General features: G+C 38.5%; 1 protein-coding gene across 3 annotated transcripts in view; it reads left to right on the top strand.

Moving 5' to 3' along the window:
- Positions 1–25,566, top strand: part of ACVR2A (activin A receptor type 2A) — an 84,453-nt gene extending 58,887 nt beyond the window's left edge. For all 3 annotated transcript variants that reach the window (XM_040971545.1, XM_040971546.1, XM_040971544.1), the window contains 7 exons: positions 9,789–9,932; positions 11,734–11,877; positions 12,644–12,789; positions 14,857–14,971; positions 18,300–18,438; positions 21,589–21,719; positions 22,485–25,566. In XM_040971545.1, coding sequence (XP_040827479.1) covers positions 9,789–9,932; positions 11,734–11,877; positions 12,644–12,789; positions 14,857–14,971; positions 18,300–18,438; positions 21,589–21,719; positions 22,485–22,679 — 1,014 coding nt within the window. In that variant the 3' untranslated portion in view covers positions 22,680–25,566. The remainder of the gene's footprint in view (positions 1–9,788; positions 9,933–11,733; positions 11,878–12,643; positions 12,790–14,856; positions 14,972–18,299; positions 18,439–21,588; positions 21,720–22,484) is intronic.
- The last annotated feature ends 2,351 nt before the right edge of the window (positions 25,567–27,917 follow it).

The following is a 27,917-nucleotide window of genomic DNA, read 5'->3' on the forward strand; positions in this document are numbered from 1 at the left end:
AATGATCCTGTTGACCTTGATATTAAAGTAATAATAGGTTGTTAATTCATGCTGTGCCAGATTACTATCTTCTGAGAATCTAAGCCTCCTCTAAATGCTCTGTGGGAGTTTCCCTGTAAGGGTCCGTATTTGTGCCCATTTAAAATGAAGATGATACTGAAAATGTAGCATAGCATTATTTACCCAAGGCAGTTTAAGAAAACATGCTGCTTCCTCATCTGGACGTGATGCAGGATATTTAGAAAGGTAATGGTAAAATATAGTTGCAGACTAAGTCTGAGATTCGTAGAAACAATAGAAATAGACTGACTACAATACCAGGAGAGTTACATTATAGATCTAAGTAGTTGGAGTTTTAAACACTTTGTCTTACTCTCATTTTTCTCTTGGTTTCTCCCTTTCTTTAAAAACTCTCCTTAAACCACTAGATATAAACACATGCTTTTTATATGGAGACAAATTTTTTTGAAAGTGCATGAAGAATGATTTGCTGATATGCCTTTATCACTTTCTGAAAATAAATTTTTACACATTGGTATGTATCGTAGGCCGCTTTCTCCAGTCTCCATTGTTTGAGTATGTGAATGTTTCTTTTTTATAACCTTGTAAAAATTTGTACAGCTAGTTCCTTTTAATTTAACAGTATTTGGAGAACAGTTTTTTAAACTCAGTGTGTTTTTTAATCTGTTTCATTACCTCGGTGATGTTTTTCAGTTGAATTTGAAGGATCTCTTGTAAACACATGAAATACCAAAAGATTTTTAATTTGGGTAGAAATAGTACACATGAACATGTGCAGTGTAGGATTTTAATAGCTTAAAGTTTATGGCGGTTTTGTTATAAGAGGTAGAACCCACAGTTTACAGTTTTTTAATTTTTATTTTATCATGTTTAAACTGTGGTGATGTAGTCCTGTTGTCTTAAGAAAAAAGTGGAAAAAAATAATGCTACTGTCTTACTCTTGAACAATTTTTTTGGTAGATGCATGCCTAATAATAATACAAGGCTCCTATGAATGTACTATTCTAGCAGTATATTATTTTTGTATCAGTAATTTACATTACAACTTTCTTAATACTTCTAAACTGTAGGGAGAAGCGTCATAAATTACCCTTAGAAATTACCTTCATTGAACATAGGTAATTTATTCTGCTTACAAATACAATAGCCTCAGGGCCTGGGACAATAACTGAATTGACTAATCCTCCCCCTGCAAGTGCCAGGATCCCATATGGGTGCTGGTTCTTGTCCTGGCTGCTCCATGTCCCATCCAGCTCCCTGTTTGTGCCCTGGAAAAGCAGTAGAGGATGGCCCAAAGCCTTGGGACCCTGCACCCACATGAAAGGCCTAGAGCAGACTCCTGGTTATTGCCTTCGGCTTGGCTTGGCTCTAGCCATTGTGGCCACTGGGGTGAACCAGTGGATGGAAGATCTTTTTCTGTCATTTCTTTTTTCTGTAAATCTACCTTTCCAACAAAAGTAAACAAATATTTAAAATAGAAATACAGAACCTCAGACATGGCTATTTGGAAATTGGCTAACATTTCATATCAAAAATGAAAAGGAGTAAGGTTGTAAGTGAAAATGTGAGCCATGTCAACAACTGATAACAAATAAAAGCTATATATTCGATTAATGGACATATCTTATTTCTACAAGTGACTTCTGTTTAAAATTTTAAATCTTGATTTTAGTTTTTGTTTGACCTGTACTGGACCAGCACTGCCAATTTGCTAATGGAATTGATGTGTAAAGATCAGAAAATATAATTTGTCTTGTTTCTCTACCAAGGAGAGGGTAGATAGGAGGAAGTAAGTTTGATTTTTATTTTTGATTTTATTTTTTTTTTTTGTATTTTCTTTATTTCCTGGATCTTAACCTAGATTGGTTCCTTCATTACTGTTAAGTTTTCTTTTTTCCGTTAACTTAAGATAATGGAATGAAAAAGTCAATTTCTATACGAAAGCTGCTTATTTATAGTTGAAGGGCTGCAATGGTTTTGTTATTTTTTTGTGCTTACCTACTTATTAATGCCGTGGAGTGCCTGCTTTGTACCTGATTCCCACTAGACAGGACATGATAGTGGCACAGGAACTTTCTAGTCTTCAGTTAAAACAGGCTAAAACCAGGTGGGTTGGTTGACTTTGCAGCTGCTAAAGAGGGAAGGAGTTGCTTCAACAGTTTTGGGCAGAGTGGAGGGAGAGGATGATTGGAACAGAACCCGCTGTGTGGGCCTTGTTTAGTATTGGTCAGTGAAGTGTTAGCCACTATTGCTAACAGATCAACAACTTCAGAATTAAACACAAAAACAAGACTTTTATGAAGACTGTTGTATTGATATTCTTTTAAAATTAGTACTTTGAAATTAGTATAGGGAAAGAAGCTATTTCATTTTGAGTACTGGATCAAACAATGCACAAAATGCTTTATACCTGTATGTAGTAGCTTCTGCTTTATCAAGTCCAGTTGGTGGATAAGAAAATTGAAGTCCATATCGCTAAAGTTAGAGTTTCCTAGTGAGTCGTGAAGCTTGGGCATTCATAGCCAAGGATTATTGTCCACCGACTAAATTATTTAATTAATAATTAGTTCTGAAACAAAGTTTTAAAAATTCATACACAAAAAGGTAAAATATAATAAGAGGATCAAATATATAAATCATATTAAATATGTATAGCTTTGTAGTATCATGCTTTGTATATGACATGGTCTTTCCCTTATTTCCTTCTTGGTTTGCAGGATTCAAATGCTCAAGTAAATTTTAAAATTTCTTCTATAGCTCTTCCTAAGCCTGCTTGCTCTTGAGCACTGGGCCGACAGGAGAATTAGGCATGCCTTTAGACTTACTACTCCAGGGCTGGCTATCCTGAGATGCCAGTAACCACCTAAGTAACTTGTGCAGAAGCATTGTTAAACTGCCTTGGTCTTTGTTTTGCTTTTAGGAGGAGGAAGACAGGAGAAGTTGTAGCAAGCAGAAATGAATGAAAACAAAATTGTGTAGATCTTGACTGTGCCTTTGACAGGATACTCTCAGTGCTATTGAGCTTATTTATGTACTAGGGTATTCCAAACAGTTTATAGGAAATGGAACTCAAGGGTAAGTTTTTATGGTGGAGAAAGTTTAAGCTCTTTATAAAAGATTTTTCATGATGCATATTATTCCTTAATTGTTTTTTCAAGTACCATTATGTATCTTGCCTTTGGTACGTCATGTACATTTGTCCTTGAACATACATTGTATTATTTCTTTATGGATTCTATTTCTGTTCTCTTTGGCAATAATGTTTTAGAAGTATTTATTTTTATTGAAAAGTCAGAGTTACAGAGAGAGAGAAATAGAGACAGTGATCTTCCATCCACTGGCTCACTCCCCAAGTGGCCTCAGTGGCTGGAGATGAGCTCATCCAAGGCCAGGAGCCAGGAGCTTCTTCCGGGTCTCCCAGGTGGTGAGGGTCCCAAGGCTTTGGGCCATCCTCTGCTACTTTCCCAGGCCACAAGCAGGGAGCTGGATGGGACATGGAGCAGCTGGAACACAAACTGGTGCCCATGTGGGATCCTGGCATGCAAGGCAACCACCATTAGGCTACTGCTCTGGGCCCAGCAATAATGTTTTTAAAAATGTGCGTTTCTAAAATATTTTAGAAGGTAATATAATTAGATGACCAAGAGGAAATTCAGAATTTGTCAGTTTCTTGAGCCTTCAGTTGAAGACCTTAGTTTTTCATGGCCTTAAGAGACTATTGAATGAAGTATGCAATAAAAGGTCAGCTACTCCATCTGTCGTTCATAGTTTAAGTAGTAAATAAAAGAAAATTTTAATGCATATCGCATGTACGTATTTACTTATAGTATGTAAACAAAACCCGAATGATCTGCAGTATAGATAATATTATATTTATCTATTAAATTCCTCCACTTTCCTGCCTCTAAACAGTTACTGTTCAAGGACCATATTGTGTCTCTCAAACTTTTCTCTCAGTAGGCAGAATCACTTTCCCACTTGGCCACGTAGGCCAGAAATCCTGAACACGTGCCAGTACTGTTTGTCCAACCTTCTCTGCTGGCTTCTAGTTCTTCTCCCGAGCCTCTTCCCTTGAGAAGGCGGGTTTCTCTTCCAAATAGTCAAGGTCCCAAATTACTCTTACTTATGATACAGTCATCATTGTAAGTCATTGATTGGTTGGGTCTCCCAAAACTGTAAGCTTCATTAGAGCTCAGGTAGGTAGATAATGCCTAACATAGACCAGGCAAGCAGGAAACATATGCTGAGTAGAACGAATGAGTGAATGAATGAATGAATGAATGAATGAGAACCTCTGTCCATTCTTTTCTGATGTTTTGCAATAATTTCTTTCCTACCTTAGTGGTAAACAGCAAGTATTTTTCTATCTGAAATCCTAATGACATTAATGCTTTTTATTGTTAGCTATATTTAAAGTATATAATATTCAGTTATATTTTTCATGTAGTGAATTCAAACTGTGTTGTTTGTATTCTGTCCTGTGACTGTGATTTTTATTTTTCTTGGGTTTTTGTTTTGACCTTTATTTTGTCACATTCTACTCATTGTTGATGAGTGTTGTTGGTGTCTCTTATTTTATTGGACCATTTTGCTAATTTTCATGTTTATATTGAGAAATAAATTAACTGGAGATACGCTTGGACTTTTAAAACTGTGTTTATTTCAGTGAGTGCTTTTTAAAAAAATTTTTTATCTTGACCTTGCTTATTTTGTTGCTTGGTTTGCATACTGGCCTCTGTTTTTGATGCTTCTAGATTATCCCGGTTCTCTTGGTAGCTTACTCTAATGTTGGTTTGCTGAGAAGTGTATTGAGTGAGGATTTTTTTTTAAACTTGTAATGCATTTATCTGTTTGGGTGTACTTCCTTGCAGGATGTTAGTCCATGGCATCTTGATCTCCAAAAACACCTGTATTTTCACAAGATCAAAGAGATTCTTGAGCCTTGGGAAGCCTTAGTCACTCGGTTGGCTTGCATTTGTTTTAAGGGATGAATTCTGCTCTGGAGTACTGAAGTTTGGCTAGTAGGAACATCTCAGCCATTCGGATGAATTACCCCAGCCCTGAATCATTCTCACAGGAAAATATCAGGAAGGAAAAATAACCAAGGCGCAAGGGGCATGATAAATGAGTCGGCAGTTCTTGTCAGTGCTATATGTTCTCTAGAAATGTTGCAAACTGGAGAATAAAGTCATGTGTTGGAGGGGTTCTTAGCCTGCCTTCTTCACTCTAGTGACAGGATTTCTGTTAATCTTCAGCTTTGGCTTTTACCTGTTTTGTGATGACTGAAAATGAAAATCTTATTCTCTAATAGTGTTGAAGTGGCCTTAAGTTATGATGAATATGTATGCCCATTCCCAGGATCATCACTGAACACATTTTTTTACTTGATGTGGCTGAGTATATAGGTTAAAAATAAGTCTTGTCTGTCACTGTTTAAATCTGATGATCTTGTTCTTCCCTCATCTTATTTTCTTCCCATGGTGCATTATTTATGTTGTACACAATGAAATAGCCACTAAGAACATTTTTGTCAGCAGTAGAATTCTGCTGTCCTCCATGAAAAGAGAATGAGGCAGGTCAGGAAGTAGCAAATTACAGAGTTTCAGTCTTAAAAACAGCTATCAGAAAGTGTGGTCTTAAAGATTTATTCTAGCTTTCTGTGAATTTCTTCAGCGCAGAGCTGATTTTATCAAAGGCAATGCTGCCCTCTGCTGACCAGAAGCCTGATGTAACACACGTCTTTGGTTAAATTGCCTTTTGAATTTTCTAGACTCTAGATCTGAGAAAAAATACATAGATCATCTCTCAGAAAATAAGTAAGTTCATGTGTTGACTTCAAGTCTATAGGATCATATAACTTGGGTTATGTTAGAGTCAAGAATTTATTTATTATTCCCTAATCTAGTAGGTAATAACCAAGATTTCTTATGCTACTTTCCTATGTTTTTAAGGGAAGTTGTCCAAATCCATATTTAAAAGTACAATACATTTGATCACAACCAAGATCTTAAAGAGCTAAATCATTATTCTCTTTCTTCACTTTTGTAACTTATGTGTCATTTTTCATTTCATTCTGGATATAAATCATAATTTCTTTTGCCTGTGTTTTTTCTTCACAAGCATGCCTTTCATATAATGATAGAGGTAAGATGCATTGATGTTTGCTCATGGTTGTGGAACTTTTGTGGATGCCTTATAATCATCTTGTCCTTAGATTTTTGTTGTTATTATTACTTTTCTGTGCATCCGATATCACTTAACAAATTTGTGTTATAAAAGTTTTTTTCTTCTCTTTAGTATTAAAAATAGGATTGATTTGACATAGTAACAGCTTTTTGTTTCAAAGAATTATTAACATTATTTATACTTATCTGAGGTGGAAGATACAAACAGCTATCTTACAGGATTAGAAATTGATGCCTAATTGCTCTGTTAGCCTTTAAAAAGCTCATATTGGCTAATTTTTATAATGTGCAATTAACTTAAAGGCCAGTATATACTGATTTTAAACATGGGTTGGCTTTGTGATCCATTGCATTTTCTTTTAATGTGAACTCCGTATTTTAGGTTAGTTCTGTTGCTGCTGTCTTCGGCGGAGGAAGTGGGTGCAGAGGTGCAACTGAGCGCTGATGAGCTCTCTGGAGGCTCCAGGCTATAGTTAGAGCAGAATTCAGCCTTCAGGTGGAGCTTGTGGAAGAGGTAGAATGGTCACTGGTAACTTTGCAGTGGCCCCCCACCTTGAATCGTATCTTCCTTATTGATTAGAGTAACAATATGGGATGGTAGCATTGGAGTGAAGGCTCTGTTTTCCTGTCACTTTCATTCCAAAATGTTTTCTCAACACAAAATCCTCTAATGCTGTGGTCTTCACATGCAAATAAGAAATAAATGTAACCAGGGTCATGTTCTAATACCTGTTGCTTTAATGTTGCAAAGCAACTGAGATATTGCCAAGGAACTGGAGGCCTGAGTATAGGTCTTAGAAATTCTGGAGTCCTTCTAACTATCCCAGTAAAAACAGTTTCTGGGTAGCAGAGCAAAGACATGTTTCTCAGATGACATTGAAGTGTTACCTCTAAATACCTCTTCAAATTACATTAAAAACACTGTGTGTTTCTAAAGGCTTTGACACTCTGCATGAATGTGCTTTTGTAGATAGATCTTTCTCTCATTCTTGGAAAATTGGCCAGTATTGTTTTTTGATAAAGCTTACGAATTTAAAGTAATTTTTGACAATACTATCTTTTAATTACTACAATACAATATTGAATATAGTTGCTATATTGAGAGGGTAATCCAGGAGTTGTTTCTGAAACAGTGATGGCTTAGGAATTTGCTGAATAGAGCCTTGAAAACTTATGGTAACTTTGTTGTTTTTTATGAAATTATACTTTTAGTAGCTGACATTTTCTTTTTTTTAAAGATTTATTTTTATTATTATTATTTTTATTGGAAAGGTGGATATACAGAGAGGAGAGACAGAGAGGAAGATCTTCCATCCGATGATTCACTCCCCAAGTGAGTGCAACGGCCGATACTATGCCCATCCGAAGCCAGGAGCCTCTTCCGGGTCTCCCATGCGGGTGCAGGGTCCCAAAGCTTTGGGCTGTCCTCGACTGCTTTCCCAGGCCACAAGCAGGGAGCTGGAAGGGAAGCGGGGCTGCTGGGATAGAACCGGGGCCCATATGGGATCCCGGGCGTGCAAGGCGAGGTCCTTAACCACTGCACCACCGCGCTGGGCCCAGTAGCTGACATTTTCTTAGAGATTGGGATTAAGACACATCCTATTTTTATAGATTGAATCAATCCATGTTGTTAGCACTTGTAGAATAACAGGATAGGTAGTGTGTGTGTGTGTGATCTAGAGAATATCAATTTATACACAAGTTACTAAACATCACAGTGTTTCAGTTTAGAGCTGTAATACCTGTTGGTTATTTTTGTCTTCGGCTTTCAGGCCATACCTGTATGATTTAATTTTTGGCCTCCCTGCTTTGAAAAGTCTTTCTTTTAATGTGTAGCCTAAAGATTCCTTAAGGCTGTTATGTAATTGCATTTTTACATGAGTACTGAATGGTTTTCTTTCCTTCTGGAAAAGTGATTTTTAATCCTCTCTCCCATCTCCACTTTCCTTGAAGCAGTATTTCTGAATCAGTAGTCTCTTAGAACAGGTAGGACTGATCCATTGAAGAATGAGATAGAGTGTTTTTTTATTAAAACAAAACAAACAAAACTCTACAGAGATTCTTATGTCCCTCTCCCACCAAGAATTAAAAGATTGCTATTTGACTTGTCTGCTAAATGAAAACATGTTAGCTTTACTGACTCCTTATTTTCAATTGAAAGGAAAATAACTTTGCATAGATTTTAAAATAAATATCTCTGAAATGAGTCACAGTAATTCTTAAAATTTATCTTACTGCTTTAAAATGGGAATTTCCTGCCATTTTCTGAAGATCTAGTTCAGGAGAAATTACAGTTGTTTCTGCCGCCATCCCCCCGTCTCCTGGGGACTACTACTCCCTCCCCCATCATTTAGTATCTTATAATGATTGTGTCATTGTTGACCTTCTTAATGTAGACATAAACTTTTTAAACTCCAGAGTGGCACCATGGACTGAATTATGCCCACAGAAAGTCTTACTGGTCCTTGGGGTGAGCCTGGGGAGGTATGTTGATCCAGGGTGACACATACCATTCCCAAGCGATTGAGGTGCCAGCTAGTCTCTTCATCACTGTCGTTCTTGCTACAGAAATTGCAGTTCTCCTCACGGTACTCGCTGAACAACTCTTGAGATGTTCCCAAGGCCTGTACTGGAAGACTTCCAAAAGGCTTCTTGCGTTAATTGCAGATAATGAACTGATGGAATGCTCTCAATGAAGTATTGCCATTCTGCCTTACATGGCGAGTTCTCCCTTGCGACTGTACCTGCAGTGCTCAGTTCTCTTACTGACATGCTGTATGTGTGCTCCTGAAAACCATTAGCAGTTTACTTCTCTTTCACTCACCAAATCTTCTTCTCTACTGTGATGACCACTTCTTTTTCGGGATTTTATTTGTACTTTATTTGCCCATCAGCCCCAGAAACAGAAGTCACTTTCATGTCAGAGCAATTTTGGGAAACCATTATGAGAAAAGGGGTGAATTGTCATTGTGTTGAATAGTTAGAATAAACAAAGCGGTTTGGCTATCACCGTGTATTTCTTTGAAGCATTTTGTACTTGTTATACATTGCTGCAGAATGATTAAAAATGTTATTCGTATTTCTGAGTTTAATGAAGGAAAAACAAACTGAAATAGTCACTAGAGAAGGTAGTGAGTTTGAAATTTGAAGCTTGTCTGCTTTGAATCACAGCTGTGATCTGCTGTTTCTGGTGATTTTCAAATCCTTGTCCTCCAAGGAATTATAACTAGTACAAACCAGTGAAATACTAGTAGGGCTGTTCTAAAGTTCTCAGACAATAATATTAGGAAAAAATAGTGAGACTGAACCAAAAACCTTTTGAATCTTTTCTCCTGCTGTAAGGATATAGCAGTAGTACCAAAAGAGTAATTATGAAAAAATCAAGCTGCCTGCCTTGTGATTGCAATTGGTATTTAGTGATGCTGGAGAGAGCTCACTTCTGGAAAGACTGACGCTTATGTCTTCCATGTGCTTGCTGTTTCTGTCAGTTGATTATTCAGTAACTCGACTTTCTTCCTCATTTGCAGAATTGATAGGTGGTACATTCTGCTTACTTACAGAATTATCGTTGTTTATCTCTAGGACCCAGGACCACCCCCACCTTCTCCATTACTAGGTTTGAAGCCACTGCAGTTACTAGAAGTAAAGGCAAGGGGAAGATTTGGTTGTGTTTGGAAAGCCCAGTTGCTCAATGAATATGTGGCTGTCAAGATATTTCCAATACAGGTATGTTTCCTACAGTTTTCCTAACTGCATATATGTTTCTAAAATACAGAACTGGATATATTATTTTTAAATCAGAAAGCCTGTAAATACAGACCTGATCTTCTACCGTGGTTCTTTTTAGACTTGGGAAAAGCATTTGGCTTTTGGGTTTGCCTTTCTTTGTGAGAAATGGAATTATTAATAAACCAATCATTATGCTTGTTTGAAGTGTTGGAATTACATAGAGTGAACATGTACGGATATCTTTTGCCAGTAGGAAATCCACAGATATGCTGAATCAAGATGAGGATTCCAATTAAGTTAAACCTAATTTTCTTAATGGTTAAATTTTAATATCCCCTTTACATTTTCAGCAGAAGTAAACATAAGAGCAAAGAGTAGTATGTTTTTGTTTAGAAATAATATTTAGAGGTATATTACCAGATTGCCTTGTTTTCATTGCACTTTGAATAGGTAATTTGTTGTTGTTGTTATTTGGTAAAATTTCAGAGGCATACAATCTAGACTCAAAATACTTGATTTGGGATTGGATTGCTTTTCTTTCAAAGGTGGCTGTTGCTCTCATAAATTCTGATCCAGTGCTCCTCTGAAGTGCCTTTTCTCTTGTTCCCTGATGCGTAGACACATGTTAGCTCCTAACGATTGAGGTGGTGCCTGGATTAGCTGATGCAGGTTCTAGCACTCCACCTGGACTGTGACTGTCATGTATTCCAAAGATTTAAGCCATTTCTGCCTTAAATCTGCTTAGATTTTAGCATCCTTACGTTCCATGAAGCTTCTCTCACAGAATCTGTGAAGCAGGTGTATTGCCTTTCTTTTTGGTTAGCAATGCAGATAACTCCAAAGTACAGTATAGTAAATTCAGTATAGCTCTGAAAGAGTTTATTTTGTTTTGCCAGGATTTGTAAATGAGATCAGGGCAGAATTATTTCAGTACCTGCAATATCTTAACATTGTAGATGGACATTTGGGATAATGTTAATTTAAGAGTGATAGTAATTGCAGCTCACATTTTACTGAGTGCTTTCTGTGTTAGGTTGATGTGTTTGACCTGTGGGAATTCTCGCTCACTTATATTGCCCTTTTATATATGTAATACAACAGCCTTCTGAGACAGACACTACAAATCCTGGTTTTTAAGAGAAAACGTGATAATGTTTATGTAACTTGCTAAAGGTTCATGGGAGAGCTAGGATTTAAACTTAGTTTGGGTCCCTCATTCCTATTCTTTAGCATTTGTGGCTTTCTTAGTGAATACGTTATTTCTCCTGAGTTGATATGTAGCTGACATTGACCACTTGTAGGCTTAAAGCATGTGGTGCCTACATTGTCATATTGTGTTTATGCTCCTTGCTCTCTCCTTGACTTAACAAGGCATGTTACACATTTTTGAAAGTGTGTTTGAAAAAATTGCTTGGATTTAGGTGAAGTCCTTCCATCTGAATTCCATTTTTCAGGAATAGTATCCTCAATAATAATACAAGACACTTCAAATCTGAAACTTGTAGTAGTGGTATGTTGCTGTTGTCAGGAGGAGCGGCGCAGCACTTGTGATTCTCCTGTGTTTATAAACTACCAACACAGAGAAAGCCGTTCTGAGGGATTGGAGCAGCACAGACATTTAACATGGAGCTTTCACCTGTTGTCAAGAGTTTTTGCTCATTAAAAAGTAGGGCATGACTAAACAGTCTTTTAATACGTGGGTTTTTGTTTTACTTTGGAATTTGAGTAATCTCCCAAACATGGTTTATTAACCTTTATTCTTTGCCTTCTCACTGTTTTTTCTTTTTTTAAACTCCAGGATAAACAGTCATGGCAAAATGAATACGAGGTCTACAGTTTGCCAGGGATGAAGCACGAGAATATACTTCAGTTCATTGGTGCCGAAAAACGGGGCACCAGTGTCGATGTGGATCTCTGGCTGATCACTGCGTTTCATGAGAAGGTGAGGCCGCTTACTAATTTATTTTAGTAAAATCGGAGTCGCCCCGCCTAACTGGTGCTGAAACACAAACCTCGAGTCTTAAGTTTGGAGATACCACATTATTATAGTCAGTTAGTATTTAACTTGAATATGTAAGTCATTCTTTCAGAATGACTTAGTTGAAGAGCAAAGATGATGCCATTTTAACCTGTCTGCCAATATTATTACTCTTGATCTTAGCCAAAAGGCCAAGAGCAGTCTGCTGATATAATTGATACTGACTTTTCTTCCTGGTTTCTTGTGCAGGAATTTACCTCTTTTATAAATACTTATTTTTTGTATAGATAATGCTTGATAATTTTCATATGATTCATAATCTGTTTTGATTATATAAACTGTTCTTTCAACTTCATATTTCTGTCTCACAACCCTAACATCAATCTAGACTGATGGGAAAAGAAGTCGGGAAATGTACACAGTCTTTGATCTTTCTCTAGCTTAGAAGGTGATTATTACTAAAACGTGTGTATACTTAAAAAGGCTTATGGAAAATGTAATTAAAACACAATTTTGTACAGAAATTTTTAAAAAGCATACATAACTAAGGTTAATTTGTGTATTATTTATGTTTGAAGAAGTTCTTCAAATATGTATTATGAGACAAATGCATAGATATGTTTTTTTTTTTAAAGCAATTCCATTTTCCAGGATCTTATAGCTAGCTTATCCCTGTAACTTTGTCAAGAGCTTAACTTGCTTGTTTTGTTTTTCCCCCTCCTTTTTTTAGGGTTCACTGTCAGACTTCCTCAAGGCTAATGTGGTCTCTTGGAACGAATTGTGTCATATTGCAGAGACAATGGCAAGAGGACTGGCATATTTACACGAGGACATACCTGGCCTAAAAGATGGCCACAAACCCGCCATATCTCACAGGTAGAGCTGTATTTATGTTGTTTTTGTTGTTTTCTAATGTAATTTAGCATAGGTATGTTATGTTAATTTTAAACTTTTGGAGTGAAAATTACTTTTCCCTAGTTATTCAGTCATACTATCAAGGCAGATTTTCTTTCTCTCTCTCTCTTTTTTTTTTTTTTTTTATTGACCTCAAGACTGGCCAAGAATTGTGAGGGTGCTACAAGAAGCTGGTGAAAAATGGCTTTAAAAAAGAAATTAATTTTGGTGCAGAAGTTTTATTTTAATATATGTATGAAGGATCTCTAGAAATTTTTCAAATGTGCATTATGAAAAATACTCTACAAATACATTTTAAACTTAATTCCTTTTAACTGAAGTTGTTTATGTCCTTGGGGTTTGTCTCCATTTTGAAAGCAGGATTCTAAAAAAGTGTATTTTCTGTATCTCAGGGGAGAATTTTTATTTTGCTTTAAAACATGATTTACTTTAAAAATGGCAGTGGGATCAGGGGATATAAGTAAAAGAGACTTGATCTTTGCTTGTGGTTTTAATGATACATGATTTTCACCTTGAGCTAATAATGTAAAGGGAGACATCATTTTAACAGTTGTTCAGTGAAGAAATTGTGCTAGGCTCAATTGTGTTAAATATGGGATTCCATTTACCAGTGATAGATTCCTTGAACATTGGATTCGGCATGTTATCTGCAGTTTAAAGATAGTTGGTTTCAGAGTCAGCTCTAACTGCAGTGACTTAGCAGATGTGTAATAAATGCCACCAGGTGGTGTTTGATGTTGCTGAGAGGCATTGCTTAAATACACTTCTAATACGTGGGTTCTGATCATCCAAGCTTTTAATAACTTATTTCTCAGCAAGCACCCACCATTGTTTTCATCTTCCAATATACAGTCTAATCACTTTCGCTGGCTGTTTCTTGTCCTACCATAGCCATAAAGGGAACGCTATCCTTTCGATCCCTTGAATAGCTTTTGGAAAGAGAAGAGAGACCCTGGAAATCTTTTGAGTTTAAAACTGATTTGTACAAAATTTATCAAGAGTTTTTTTTAGAATCTGTCCCTCTATCTCATTTTTTTTTTTTAAACTAAAAAGGTTTATAGAGAGAGGGAGATACAGAAAGATGTTCTATCCGATGGTTTACTCCATTAAGTGGCCACAATGGCCGGAGCAGAGCCAATCCGAAGCCAGGAGCCAGGAGCCAGGAGCCAGGAGCCAGGAGCCAGGAGCCAGGAGCTTCCTCCAGGTCTTCTGGCTTGTGGGTGTAGGGTCGCAAGGCTTTGGGCTGTCATCAATTGCTTTCTTAGGCCATGATCAGGCAGCTTGATGGGAAGTGGACCAGCTGCTACATAAACCCGTGCCCATATGGGATCCCAGTGGGTGCAAGGTGAGGATTTAGCCACTAGGCTACCGTGCTGGGCCCTCTGTCTCATTTTTGGTGTAGGTATTTGTGTATGCACGAATTTAACTACATGCTTTTAATTGTAACCTCAAGAATATGTAGAGAAAGAGGCTTAATTGCTTTAGTTACCGTTTTTGGATCCCCAGGATCTAGTTAGAGCAGTATGTGCATATGGTAAAAATTTTCCTATTCATTAATATTCCTAGAGATGCCTGTTTACAACCAGGTGTATGAATATAAAAGCAAAGATAGTAAGGGACCATTCTAAGCTATAGGTGTCTGCCAGTAGGCAAAAGGCTCAATTTGAGGTATGTTTTTGAAAATTCTTTGGCTTTTTATTTCTGATCCTGCTGAAGTTTTTAACTGTTAAGTCCAAAATATTGTTATTGTTTTAACAAAATTCAGTTTTATGGTTGGTAGGTGGAGTCGTACAAATGACATGGTCTTTAGAAAACTGCCTTATGGGGAGGATTCCCTCCTGCTGCCCTGTGGTGGGCAGCGTTCGTGCTTCAGCTTCTGTGGGACTCGCATGCTTCTTCTGACCCTTTTGCAGTGGTTTATGCTTTTAAGTAGCTCTTTGCAGCATGTGTATTTTCACATTTTCAATAAAAAAGTTTCAAAAGGTAACATTTAAAAGCTTAATTTGAATACTTTTTCTCTTTTGTAAGGGACATCAAAAGTAAAAATGTGCTGTTAAAAAACAATCTGACAGCGTGCATTGCTGACTTTGGCTTGGCATTAAAGTTTGAGGCTGGCAAATCTGCAGGTGATACCCATGGACAGGTAAGGATTGTGATGGGAAATTTCAGAAGAAATAAGCAGTTTCACATTTTCTTAGAGTGACATAGCAGAATTGAGATAGTCTAAAATTGTGGAAGCGGTGATTAAATAATGTCTGACGGAGTTGTGTGTTAAATATGAAGGGAATTGTACATGGTGGTGGAAGCTAAGGGGGAATTGAGTGCTTGGTAAAACAATCTTCACACGAATGCCATGAGATGCTTTTTAAAAATGCTGATCAAACAAGAAAACAGAACCCCTTAATATACCTCTTTCTTAGGGAGTCCTTAGTACTCTGTGGTTTTAACTGTTGATTCTTTCAATGTCTTTAAGAGGAGTGAAAGACTATTCCATTACTGTTCTTGCTGAAGTGTTTTAAGATCCTTTGCCCAGTTTTCCATACAACTCTTCTTGCTTTTGATTCCTTAACTCTTAAATGAGCTTGATGGCTTTTCTTTCTTTCTTTTTTTCTTTTCTTTTAAGGATTTGTGTATTTGTTTTTAATTGGAAAAGCAGATTTAAAGAGAGAAGGAAACTGAAAGATGTTCAGTTGCTTCTTCACTCCTCAATGGCTGCAGTGGCCAAGAGCTGAGCTGAACTTCTAGGTTTCTCATGCCGATGCAGGGTCCCAAGGCCTTGTGCCATCCTCTGCTACTTTCTCAGGCCATAAACAGGGAGCTGAATGGGAAGTGGAGCAGCTGGGACACAAACCTGTGTGCATATAGGATCCTGGCATTTGCAGGGGGATGATTAGCCAATTAAACCAATGTCCCAGGTGCAGTGGTTTTTCAAGTTCTTTCAGTTTTTCATAGGAGTTTTACAACTCCATGGTTGAGGTGTCTGATACTAGTTAAAAGTGACTCTACAAAAAGATCTCAGATGTGAAAACTTCAGGAAGGTCAGAGAGGCAATACAAACACCATCCGTTTATTTATTCTTAGAAACTAGGTGCATAGATCACCTTTTATTCAAGAAAATCAGTTTGGTGTGGTCATTGACCTGGCTCAGTGACCAGATCGTCACCTTGCAAGCTCCTTGGCCCCATGTGGCAGTTCATTCCCAGCTGCTTTCACTTCCTATCCTAGTCCTTGCTTATGGCTTGAGTAAGGCCTTGCCTTGCACATGCCAGGATCCCGTATGACTGCCGCTTCTAATCCTGGCGGCCCTGCTTCCCATCCGGCTCCCTGCTTGTACCCTTGGAAAGCAGTGGAGGATGGTCCAAAGCCTTGGGACCCTGCACCCACATGGGAGACTCAGAACAAGCTTCTGGCTCCTGGTTTTGGATCAGCTCAGCTCCAGCCATTGCAGCAGTTTGGGGAGTGAACCAGCAAAGGGAAGATCTTTCTGTCTCTCCTCTTCATAAATCTGATCTGCCTTTCCAATTAAAAATAAAGAAATCTTAAAAAAGAAATTAAACCAGTTTGACCAGAAAAGTGACATTTCTACAAAATTGAATCATGTATATTATTTGGTTAGCTAATTCTGTGCATTTTCCTTTTTTTCCTTAAATTTGGAACAATGGTTAGTGTTTTTTTTTTTAAAGATTTATTTTTATTATTTTTTATTGGAAAGGCGGATATACAGAGAGGAGAGACAGAGAGGAAGATCTTCTGTCCGATGATTCACTCCCCAAGTGAGCGCAGCGCAACGGCCAATGCTATGCCGATCAGAAGCCAGGAGCCTCTTCCGGGTCTCCCACACGGGGGTGCAGGGTCCCAAAGCTTTGGGCTGTCCTCGACTGCTTTCCCGGGCCACAGGCAGGGAGCTGGAATGGGAAGCGGGGTTGCTGGGATAGAACCGGGGCCCATATGGCATCCCGGGCGTGCAAGGTGAGGACCTTAACCACTGTGCCACCGCGCCAGGCCCGGTTAGTGGTTTTTATAGCTGTAGAAAAGTTGACAGTGAACATGATGTAAGACATCTGGGAATAGAGATTGCTTTGTAGAGAAATACTGCTGAAATGGAGATGAGGTAGGAAGCCTAGGAACACATGATGGTTAATACATCATGGTGCTAAATTTAGGGGACTGTTTAGTCCTTTGATATTTCATGAGACCTCCTGTTATTTGGGAAAAAGTTTGGGATTCCATCCATGTGTCTTTTAACTTCTCAGGACTGAGTTACCTGAAGAGGTCAGAGGAACTAATTGCTTGTAGCAGTGGCCCTTATGTTAGATTTTCTGGGCGACAAAGTTCCACAGCTGTAGGAATGGAGTTACATACTGCACCTTTTATAATATTGGGGAAGAAATTCAAATCTTGCCTACTGTTGATTTATAAAAAACAAAAAAGTGTTTTTTTTACACTAAAATGATAAGCCATACCATAGTATTTGAGAAAAAATTGTTTTAGTGCAGTTAAAGTAGGCTGGCAAGAGCTTGTTTTTCTATCTTTAAAGTGATCTGAGTTAAACTTGAACTGTATGGTCTTAATGATTTGTCCTTATTTTAAAAAGTTCTGTTCTATGTGTGTGTTTGTGTATGTATGTGTATATATATATATGTGTATATACATACACACATGTATAATATTTATTATATATATATATTAGAGAGAGGCATTTGATTGCAGCTGCCCATGGATGGAGCTTTTGGGAGGTACCACTGTCTGAACTGTTCCTTAAATTTACTCAAGTTCAGTTAGATTTGGTTTACCCAGCTCCCTCACAAAGACTTTTTTTTTAATTTAGAACATTTCAGATATGACTGTTGTTAAGCACCAACCAAAAGCTGTGCTGGCTTAGTAACCATGGTTACAGTACTAAGAAATACCAAATTGTTAAGGACAGATATAAATAAAGGACTCTAAGAAGAATTCGTGAATAAATAGATACACTGATTTTGTACAAATAGAGCTCTTTAATTTTAAAAGTTTATCCATCTCTTACTTGGTTCATTCACTGTCAACATTTTATAATATTTAGTTTTAACAGAGAACAAGACTCCCTGAGAACAGGTTTTATTTTTGTAATGATATGTTTCAAGCAGTTTCCAGAGGTACAGTTGAAGGATTCAGCTTTCTTCTGTTGCATCCTTGTCCCAGGAGGTAATCATGATTCAGTTCTTGCAATGACTTTCAGTAAGAGGAGAAAAAAAGTTCCAAGCTGTATCAGCATATTATCTGTTATCTGCTATATTTCAGATTTTTTAAGTATGCCCAGATAAGATCTTACTGTTAATTTCATGGTCATGATTTAAGTTCTAGTAATCATGATTTAAGTTACTTTACACTGATACTAGACCACATTTAGTTTTGATTCTGTTACAAAATCATTAAATGTTAGTCTGTAAAGCTAATGAATAAGTACTGTTTGCTTTCAACATCTTTTCCAGGTTGGTACCCGGAGGTACATGGCTCCAGAGGTATTAGAGGGTGCTATAAACTTCCAAAGGGATGCATTTTTGAGGATAGATATGTACGCCATGGGATTAGTCCTGTGGGAACTGGCTTCTCGCTGTACTGCTGCAGATGGTAAGGGCAAAAATCTATTTTTAAAAAGGTACATGTACCTACTATTCATGTATGAGAAGGAATGATTACACTTCAAGATAGTATTTCCAAATTTTGAAAAAGAATTTTTAAAATGCCAAAAGGAAGTAGAGAATTCTACCAGCAGGGAAGCGAGGCTGGGACAGGGGAAAAAAAAAGAACTCCTGTATCTTGATTGTTTACCTTGCCAGGTGTTTCGCTGGATACCTCACATACTCGTCAGCTTCATGCTGCAATAGCTTTGGTGGTAGTCAGTGGTTATTTAAGAGATGAGGAAATTGAGGCTCAGAAATGAAATAGCTTAGTTGCTTTGATTTCCATCTGGTAAATGGTGGAAAACCTCATTTTCAACTCTGATCCAGATCTAAGAAAAGGGCTGATACTTTGGATCAAGTGTAGCTCCTGTCTTCTCAGTTCTCCACTAGAGCTCATGGTGAGAAGGACCTGTGACGTGGTCCTTGGCACACTCAGCGATGCCGGCATCCACCTATGGTTAATTTACATGCTGTCATCTAAGACACAGCACTGGCAGCATGCTTGTGGATACGCTGCAGGTTACATTCCACTTTCCTCAAGCTTCGAAGGTCTGACCTAAATCACAGTGTGCTCTCTACCACAGCACCTTGGTTATAGAGTTCCTAGTTTTTGTTCTGTGAACGTCCTGATTAAGTCCTAGAAACATTTGCTGTTTATTACAGTCTTGTAGACCCACAAACTGTGTTCTTATCATTGACCAACTAGTGTTCTAGTTACTCTAGTTATTGCTTTGAGGCTCTACTCTTTCCTCTGATGCGATGTAGCACTGCTTGGGAAAATCATAAGGCAAACTTCCTGACCACTGAACTTTCAAACAGATGTAAATGATCTTGACATATGTTTTATAATTTTATAGAACTTCCTAAAGGCTTCCTGCAGTTGTCAAAGTCCAAGGAACAAGCTGTGTAGAATTTTTAAAAAAAGATTTGTTTTTTATTGGAAAATCAGATATATAGAGAGGAAGATCTTCCTTCCAGTAATCATTCCCCAGGTGGCCGCAGTGGCTGGAGCTGAGCCAATCTGAAGCCAAGAGCCTCTTCTGGTTCTCCTGCATGGGTGCAGGGTCCCAAGGCTTTGGGCCATCCTTGACTGCTTTCCCAGACCACAAGTAGGGAGCTGGATGGCAAGTGGGGCTGCTGGGATTAGAAGCAGCGGCCATACGGGATGCTGGCGTGTGCAAGGCGACGGCTTGCTAGGCTACCACACTGGGCCAACTGTGTGGAATTTTTACAGTGGCATAGTGGACATAATCTGTGTTCCTAAGAATGTTACTTTCTGGGCTCTGCAGTAGCTTCTAGCACAGTCTACCTCTGGAAGATGAAATTTGAGTTAGGTTATATTTAAAGAAACTGCTTAGTGTAATACTGAGAAACTCATTGATTCGTCCATGAGTGGGTGTGTGGCTTAGAAGTGGATCCAGCATCGAAGTCCCGCTGCAGCAGCGCAGGAATAGCCTGAGTGGGGTTTTGACTCAAAGTGGAAAAGGCATTACATTCATTATATACATTTCTAGAAGTAGGCCAGGTGGCAGATGAATAGGAAATGAAAGAACTTTAAAATATACTTGTGTTATATCAGGTCATTAGGGATACAGATACCTTCAAGTAATACTGTTTATTTAAGGTGATAAAATACGTTCTGGACAATTAACTATGGAGTAAGGTCAGTGCCCAATATGGAAGCATTCACCATATAGTTTTGGATGAAAGCAATAGCTGAGATAGATACATGGTTACTCCCCCAGACAATGACAGTGGCTAAGGATGGTTCAACATGAAGACAGGAGGCAAGAGTTTCCTCCCGGTCTCCTGTGTGGGTACAGGGCCCAAAGAATTTCGACCTTTTTCTTTTTTTTGCTTTCTTGCATGCATTAGCAAGGACTGGATTGTGAGTGGAGCAGCTAGGACTCAAAATGGCACAAATATGGTAGCACTGCAGGGCTCTGCCACAGCACCAGCTCCAGTAGGGAAGTTTTATGGAACAAGAGTAGATGCTGGCTTTTCTTGAATATCTTGCATATATTATGGAATTTTTATTTATGCAGTCAGGTGTTTCTGTTTAAGTCAAAACTCGGGGTACTAGGATGGTATGATAATATTGCTAAAGTTAGTGTTTTAACATTTGTTAATGGTTACATTTGATAACTTTCAAGCCTTGTGGTACATACCAGGCTTCTGGAATGTTGGTAGCATTGACTCAGATCTGTGTAGAGGCAGATCTGTGTAAGCTGCCTCTTAATGCCAGTGCAGCTGCCCTGTGAACTACGCAATGGCTGAGTGCCCTGACTTGCCAGTGTTCTATGTCGTTGGAGGGGCTGGCAGAGGCTGTAGAGTTGACTTAGACAACGCTTTCAGGATTCATTGTTTTAATCAAGAGTATTGCACAAAGTTTGTGTGCACACATACAATCCTTCTGGTCACAGATGTTGCTTAGTGATGACTTGAGTCTGTCAAGAAGGAACAAGGCAGAGATTGCAGACTCCAGAAAGAGGTTCAGACTCCACACTAACCATGCTCTGATGTTTCCTGAGCTGTTAAATCTATAAGCAGAGGTAATGTCACCATTGTCTTTGGAGGATATGCTAATTACTGGTTGGGAAAAGTGCCTATCAAACATTATTACTCCTTAAATATTTTTTGCTTACTTATCCAGGTAGGCCAAAGGAAAAGATCCTGTTGTTGAATAAATCGTATCTGTGAAGGCACATTCTGATGTGTTGGAAACTCCTGTTGGAGAGAATGATTTAAAAAAAGTGTGTTGGACAGCTCTTGTGAGGCAGGGCAGTGGAGATGTGAGAGCAGAGCCTCGTGTGGGGCCTGCACGGTGTAATTATGCCACAGAGTCGACGTGACTTGAGGGGTGGGCCCCAAGTCTCCAGAGCTGGAGCCGCCACTGTTTACAGTGAAGGAATGGGTGCCTTCCTCTCAGGGCATTATGCAAAGTCACGTAAATTTGGTGAAAATACAATGTAAAAACAGCCTTCTGTCATTAGGCCATCTGAACACCTTTAGAAAAGGTGAAAGAGTGCATTTTAGAAAGTTTGTACTACTTTGGAAGGCAGGAGGATTTTAATGATTTTTCCTTTTTACATTTCAGGACCTGTAGATGAGTACATGTTGCCATTTGAGGAGGAAATTGGCCAGCATCCTTCTCTTGAAGACATGCAGGAAGTTGTTGTGCATAAAAAAAAGAGGCCTGTTTTAAGAGATTATTGGCAGAAACATGCTGTAAGTTACAGAGCTAGCTTTCTATTTGAAATTCCAATCAAACATTTTTCAGAGGAATGATTTTTCTCTCTGCATGTTTCTCTTCCGGGAGGAGTTTCTGAGAGGGTGATGTTCAGCCAGGCTCTTCTCTGCTGGAGTTCTAGGTGCAGCAGTTAGGCATGTGTGCAAGGACTGTGCAGTTGGTCCCGGTCGCCGGGCACCCTGGCTGCCCAATCGCCACCTTCCAGTAACTGCCGTTTAAGTAAGCTCATGCAGCACTTGGTTTCCCTCACCTCTGATTTGGGCGTGGAAGACATTCAAGTGCTTAGGCATGCTTTAAAACTAGACTAGATGAAGGATGAAACGGCACAGAATCACTTGGGCCAGTTTGCTCTAAATAAAACTAGAAACACAGATAAAAATGCATAGAAAATTCTCAAGGATGGCCTTCCACGATTGCTTTTATATCCAGGATAGAAAAGCTGATGTTAAGCTAAGAAAATGGTAAAAGGGAAGATTTCTTTTAACCTTGTTTTTGGATTCAGTTCAAGGCATGGCACTCAAATGATGCAGTGTCTGCACAGACTGCTGCGGATTTCAGAGGTCAGAAATGTTTGTTAGGATAGTTCCCAGAGCCTTTTGTTTTTCTTCATTGTCCTGTACATGGTACTCAAGAAAAGTCAGTGTTTTAAGTCTTGAAACTTTAACTTTTGAGCCTCTTGACAAAATTCTTTACTTTCCCAAAACAAATTGCTGTCGTGTTTGACAGTGTCTGTCTCCTTTTAGGGAATGGCGATGCTCTGTGAAACGATAGAAGAATGTTGGGATCATGATGCAGAAGCCAGGTTATCAGCTGGATGTGTAGGTGAAAGAATTACTCAGATGCAAAGACTAACAAATATCATTACCACAGAGGACATTGTAACAGTGGTCACGATGGTGACAAATGTTGACTTTCCTCCCAAAGAATCTAGTCTATGATGGTTACACCATCTGTACACACTGAGAAATGGGACTCTGAACTGGAGCTGCTAAGCTAATGAAACTGCTTACAGTTTATTTTCTGTGTGAATCGAAGTAGGATGGATCCTGGAAACATAAAGAAGACCCTTGTTGGAAGATGTGGTTCTGGGAGATGTTGCATTGCCTACAGCACAGATGTGAAGGACATGAGACTAAGACAAGTTGCAAACTCTAAAAAAGCTTCTGAGAAAGCTCACGCGAAGAGTGTGGCCCTCTCCAAATCAAGTATCTTTTGGACCTGGCTAATTGAGTGAAAACTGACATCAGATTTCTTAATGTCTGTCAGAAGACACTAATTCCTTAAATGAACTACTGCTATTTTTTTTTTTAAATCAAAAACTTCATTTCAGATTTTAAAAAGGGTAACTTGTTTTTATTGCATTTGCTGTTGTTGTTTCTATCAATGACTATTGTAATGCCAATATGACACAGCTTGTGAATGTTGAGTGTGCTGCTGTTCTGTGTACATAAACAAAGTCAGCAAGTGGGGTACAGTGAAGAGGCTTCCACGCATTACTTTAACCTCCCTCAACAAGGTATACCTCAGTTCCACGGTTGCTAAATTATAAAATTGAAAACACTAACAAAATTTGAATAATAAACCAATCCATGTTTTGTAACAAGGTATTACAAATTCACTGTGTTATTTAAGCAAAACAGGTAAGCTATGCTTAGTGCCAATGTTATGTGGCCATTCGTAAAAACAGTGTTTTAGCTTTTTCTTGTGCTGGCTTGTAATTTAGGGGCAAATAGTAATGTACTTTGAAAGGAAAAAATGGTGTCATCTCCCCCTTCCTCTCAAGTTTAAAAGTTCCATCTTATATCCAGATCCCGAAAGAATGCATTATTTCCTAAGTATTTTTAAAAATTTGCTGTGTTTGGGGAGTCTTTGAAAATTTAAGGCATGATTTAATTTTTTTTACATGAGCTATGACACTGGAAAGCTCTTCATTTTTGTTTTTAAAATAGATTTTTCCCTATTTATATATGTAAAATTGTAGTGTATTTCTTTTCACTGAACAGTGTGTGGGACATTCTTAATCACTGTTTTAGGATCACCTCAGGAAGTGTCATTACCCCAAATCTCTCACTTTCTGCTGTGAGACTTGTAACTTATCATTATACTCCTGCTTGGTGCCATCTTGTCAGAGTAATATTTGATGTCTGTGGTATGTAAAAAATTATCTAGTATAGAGATATTAAACTTTAAGCACAGATTTCAGATGTTACTGCTTTGAAACAAATCAGGGATAACAAGTTAAATCTGTAACTTAAAATATGCAATGACATTTACAGGCAACCAATGTATAGGTAACAGTCTAGCCTCCTGCCCAGAACTGCTTTCATCGGTAACTGACGTTAGGGTAGTTTTTGCCTTATCCTTGCTAACAAAGTGGAGTGGATGGTAGGCAGGTGCCAAAGTGGTTGTGAAGTCAATTTAGAATATATAATTGGATTCTTCCTAAAATTTACACAAGGCCAAAGTAAAGCTATTTCCTAAACATCTAGCTTGCTCACCAACAACCGACAAATATCCAGTATTATGTGCTATTGTCAGGACATCTAAAAAATCCACAGTTTAATTTTATGAAAGAATTTTTTACAAGTCACTATCAGGATCTCACTGTGAATGTGTTATTTCCAAATGGTTATTTAGCCACACAGTACACTACATTTTACATATTAATATGCACTTAGTCTCTGGGAATAATAAATTACAGTATTTATATACAACACATAGGTCGACAGACTGTAAGCAGGGAAGGAAAGAATAACATTCTGGTTGGTGTGCCACACAGCCTAGAGAACTGTGTTCCTGGTCACAGATGTACCCAAGTTCTTACTGTGTTCCTAAGAACCCTCATTTCAGTGATGAATTCAGGTCTTCAGTTCAAAAAGCACTTGGCCTCTCAATTTCCTGATTTGGTTATTTCCACTTTAAAATTAATCAAGGAAGGGAAAGATTGAGCATGCAAAATTGTTAATCTCCTGGTGGCAACTTTTCTACCTATTATAAACATTTGATGCTCTTTTTAAAAGTAAAAAAATTAAACAACAAGGGGTATTATAGTGAATGTTTGGCGTACGTGAGCACTAGAGAAATTTTACAAAATCAGTTACTCAGAACATAAAATGCTTTCTCTTCATGTTAGGAACAGGTTTTAGAAATCCTGGGTATTATGCTTAAGTCTTATAGCTAATCAATTTTGAAACTTGTATCCTTTTGAGAACTGTATGAATAGAAACCGTTTTATAAGCAGTAAAATAAGAATGTTCCAGTGACTACCTGTCCTGATACCTAGTCTTGTTAAAACTTTCTTTTGCAGGGCATTCAGTGTTTGGTTTACAGTTAGTACCAAGTGAGCAAGTTATTAGCAAGTTTGAACTAGGGATACTGGGAAAAAAAAGATCAAAGAATGAGAAAAATGGTGATTTGTTTGGGGCAAACTGAGACCCCCATGAACTTTTCCTCATGTGTATGGTGCTCCTCATGATTCGTCCTGTGTTTTGCCTTTCTGATCTCTTTTGGAACTGCTGCTCTTAACTCTTTACCTTGCCCAGACCTTGTGGGGAATGCTTTATGATCAACTGCCATAGGACCGATGGGGTAACCAGTGTTCGGCTTTATCTGAAGTCTATGCCCTGCGCAGCTCTTGTATGTATTTTAGATGCTAGGAAGTTTTCAGCATGTGATACGTGATTCTTGTTTGAATGTTTATTACAGGTACCGTGTCAAGTCCAGAACAGAGACTGTGCCTCACAATTGTTGGTCCCATGAACTTGCACTCTCATGCTGATGTTTTGAAAATACAATCAGGAAGAAAAAAAGTTTAAAACTTAGAAACTAAGAATCCTGTATCATGAAATTAAGAAGTGAATCTCTTCTGTCCCCTTCCTACGTAGCTACACCAAGTAAAAGCAGAAGGCCATGGCCAGATGATAGGTGGGATAAACTGATTAGGTTTTTTTTTTTTAAGCTTCACCATAGATAATTTCAAGTTTCTCTTTTTTACTTTTTGAAAAAATTACTTTTTAGAAACATTTGGTATAACGTGCGTAAAATATTACCAATCTATGGGCAAAATGATACAAGTAGCATTTTGATTGAACATCATTTACCTCAGATATTCAACCAGCAGTACGTTTTTTATGCAGTCTCAACCCATGTCCTATTTGTTACCTCTCAGATATTGGTAAGCACTTACTTTAGCTTTACTCTGTATTTCCTGTCAGTGTTTTTGGGCACAGGTTGTTGTACTACTGTCAAATCGTACTTGCTATTTTTTTCTGCAAGTATTTAACAGAAATCTAAAAAAAAAAAAAAAAAAAAAAACCACGAACCCCACCTTGGTTAAGTGATTGTTAAATACTGTACAAATAAAATGTATGCTGTCCCCATTCCACCCCAAGTTAAATAAAAAAATGAATATGGTATGATTTGCATATGCAGTTTTTCTTTAGCTGTATATTCTTATAGAAGGGTACAGTAACCTTGTACTTCAGTGAGACACCTTGAGACTTGCATGAGTGGGGCTAGTGGTAAATGAGGAGAGTTTTGCAAAGTCTGGTGTTTTTCTCTCCTTTGTTGTGGGTGGCACATTTCCACCCAAGTGTGTATGCCGGAAGCCAACACTTGTGGGTACTGTGTCACAGCTAAAACCCTTGGAGTCTCAGATGTTTAAGGCTACAGGTGAAGGGATGGTCCTCAGATTGACGATGACTTGAAAATCCACACTGCATTCTAAGAAGTGAAAATGTAAAGCCATGGTGAAATCTGAATGGACCTTCTATGGGAAAGATGGAATTATTCCCCACAATGTGTTTTAAAAAAAATCTTTAGGAACTGTTTTCAACATATATGGCATATTGTACGTTTGGACCACACAGAATTGAATTTCTCAGAGCATGTGCACCGGAGGACCGGAAGACCAGATGCTTGACATGCCCCTTGGAAGGGACACAGGAGGAAATCCTGCCTTAAGGTAAAACACCTGCTTTTGAATCTGGAAACTGAATTCAATGAAAATGAAACCTCTCCTGTTTTTTCCCCCCCTACAGATTTATTTATTTTTACTTGAAAGTCAGAGAGGGACAGGCAGATCTTCCTTCTGCTGGTTCACTCTCCAAATGGCTGCAACAGCTGGAGCTGGGAGTCAAGAGCTTCTTCCAGATCTTCTCCGTGGGTACGGGGGCCCAAGGACTTGAACCGTCCTCTGCTATCTTCTCAGGCCATAAGCAGAAAGCTGGATGGGCAGTGGGACAGTTGGGACACAAACTGACGCCCACATGGGATGCTGGCACCACACAGGTTAGCTTGCTACACCACTGCAGCAACCTGTTGGTTTTTTTTTATAGATGCCCTTTTATTTTATAGATGCCCTTTTATTTTTATCGGAAAGGCAGATATACAGAGAGGAGAGACAGAGAGGAAGATCTTCTGTCTAATGATTCACTCCCCAGGCAGCCGCAATGGCTGGAGCTGAGCCAATCCAAAGCCAGGAGCCACTTCCGGGTCTCCCATGCGGGTGCAGGATCCCAAAGCTTTGGGCTGCCCTCGACTGCTTTCCCAGGCCACAGGCAGGGAGCTGGATGGGAAGCAGGGCTGCCGGGATTAGAACCGGCACCCCTATGGGATCCCGCGCATGCAAGGCGAGGACCTTAACCACTGCACCACCACACCAGGCCCTAGATACCTGTTTCTGAGTGATCTGTATCTCCTATTGCCAAGGAGGCACAAAATGGCTCTCAGCTTCTAAGTGGGATTTTATGTTCATAAACTTTTGCCATCAGACTGTTAACCTTTTAAGGCAGATAGTACTTTTCTAAATAGATTCTTTTAGAAATATTGATGCTACTGTGGTTAAATATTTTGGAAAACTATCCCCCTAAAAATGTGTAGACTATGGCATTGAAGCACTATGCAAGCCTTAGCTTTAATGAGATAATACTGGAAAGTAACAGTGATTTGAAGACCAAGAACTTTCTGTGGGGAAGGAATGTCTATGCGTGCCAAGTTGTAATTCTTACATATCTCAATTTTTACATAGAAAACATGTTTTAAATTCAGATTATGTCCATCTTATACTCAAAAAAAATTGGGTAGGGACCCTATTCTTGATTTCAGGTCGTAAGGCTACAGGATCTGGAATCAGCCAATTTCAAGTTGCATACCGTGGTCTGTCAGTCACTTCCAGC

Source organism: Ochotona curzoniae, unplaced genomic scaffold (genome assembly GCF_017591425.1).
Source record: "Ochotona curzoniae isolate NIBS_2020 unplaced genomic scaffold, NIBS_Ocur_1.0 contig_2210, whole genome shotgun sequence".
Taxonomy (NCBI): domain Eukaryota; kingdom Metazoa; phylum Chordata; class Mammalia; order Lagomorpha; family Ochotonidae; genus Ochotona; species Ochotona curzoniae.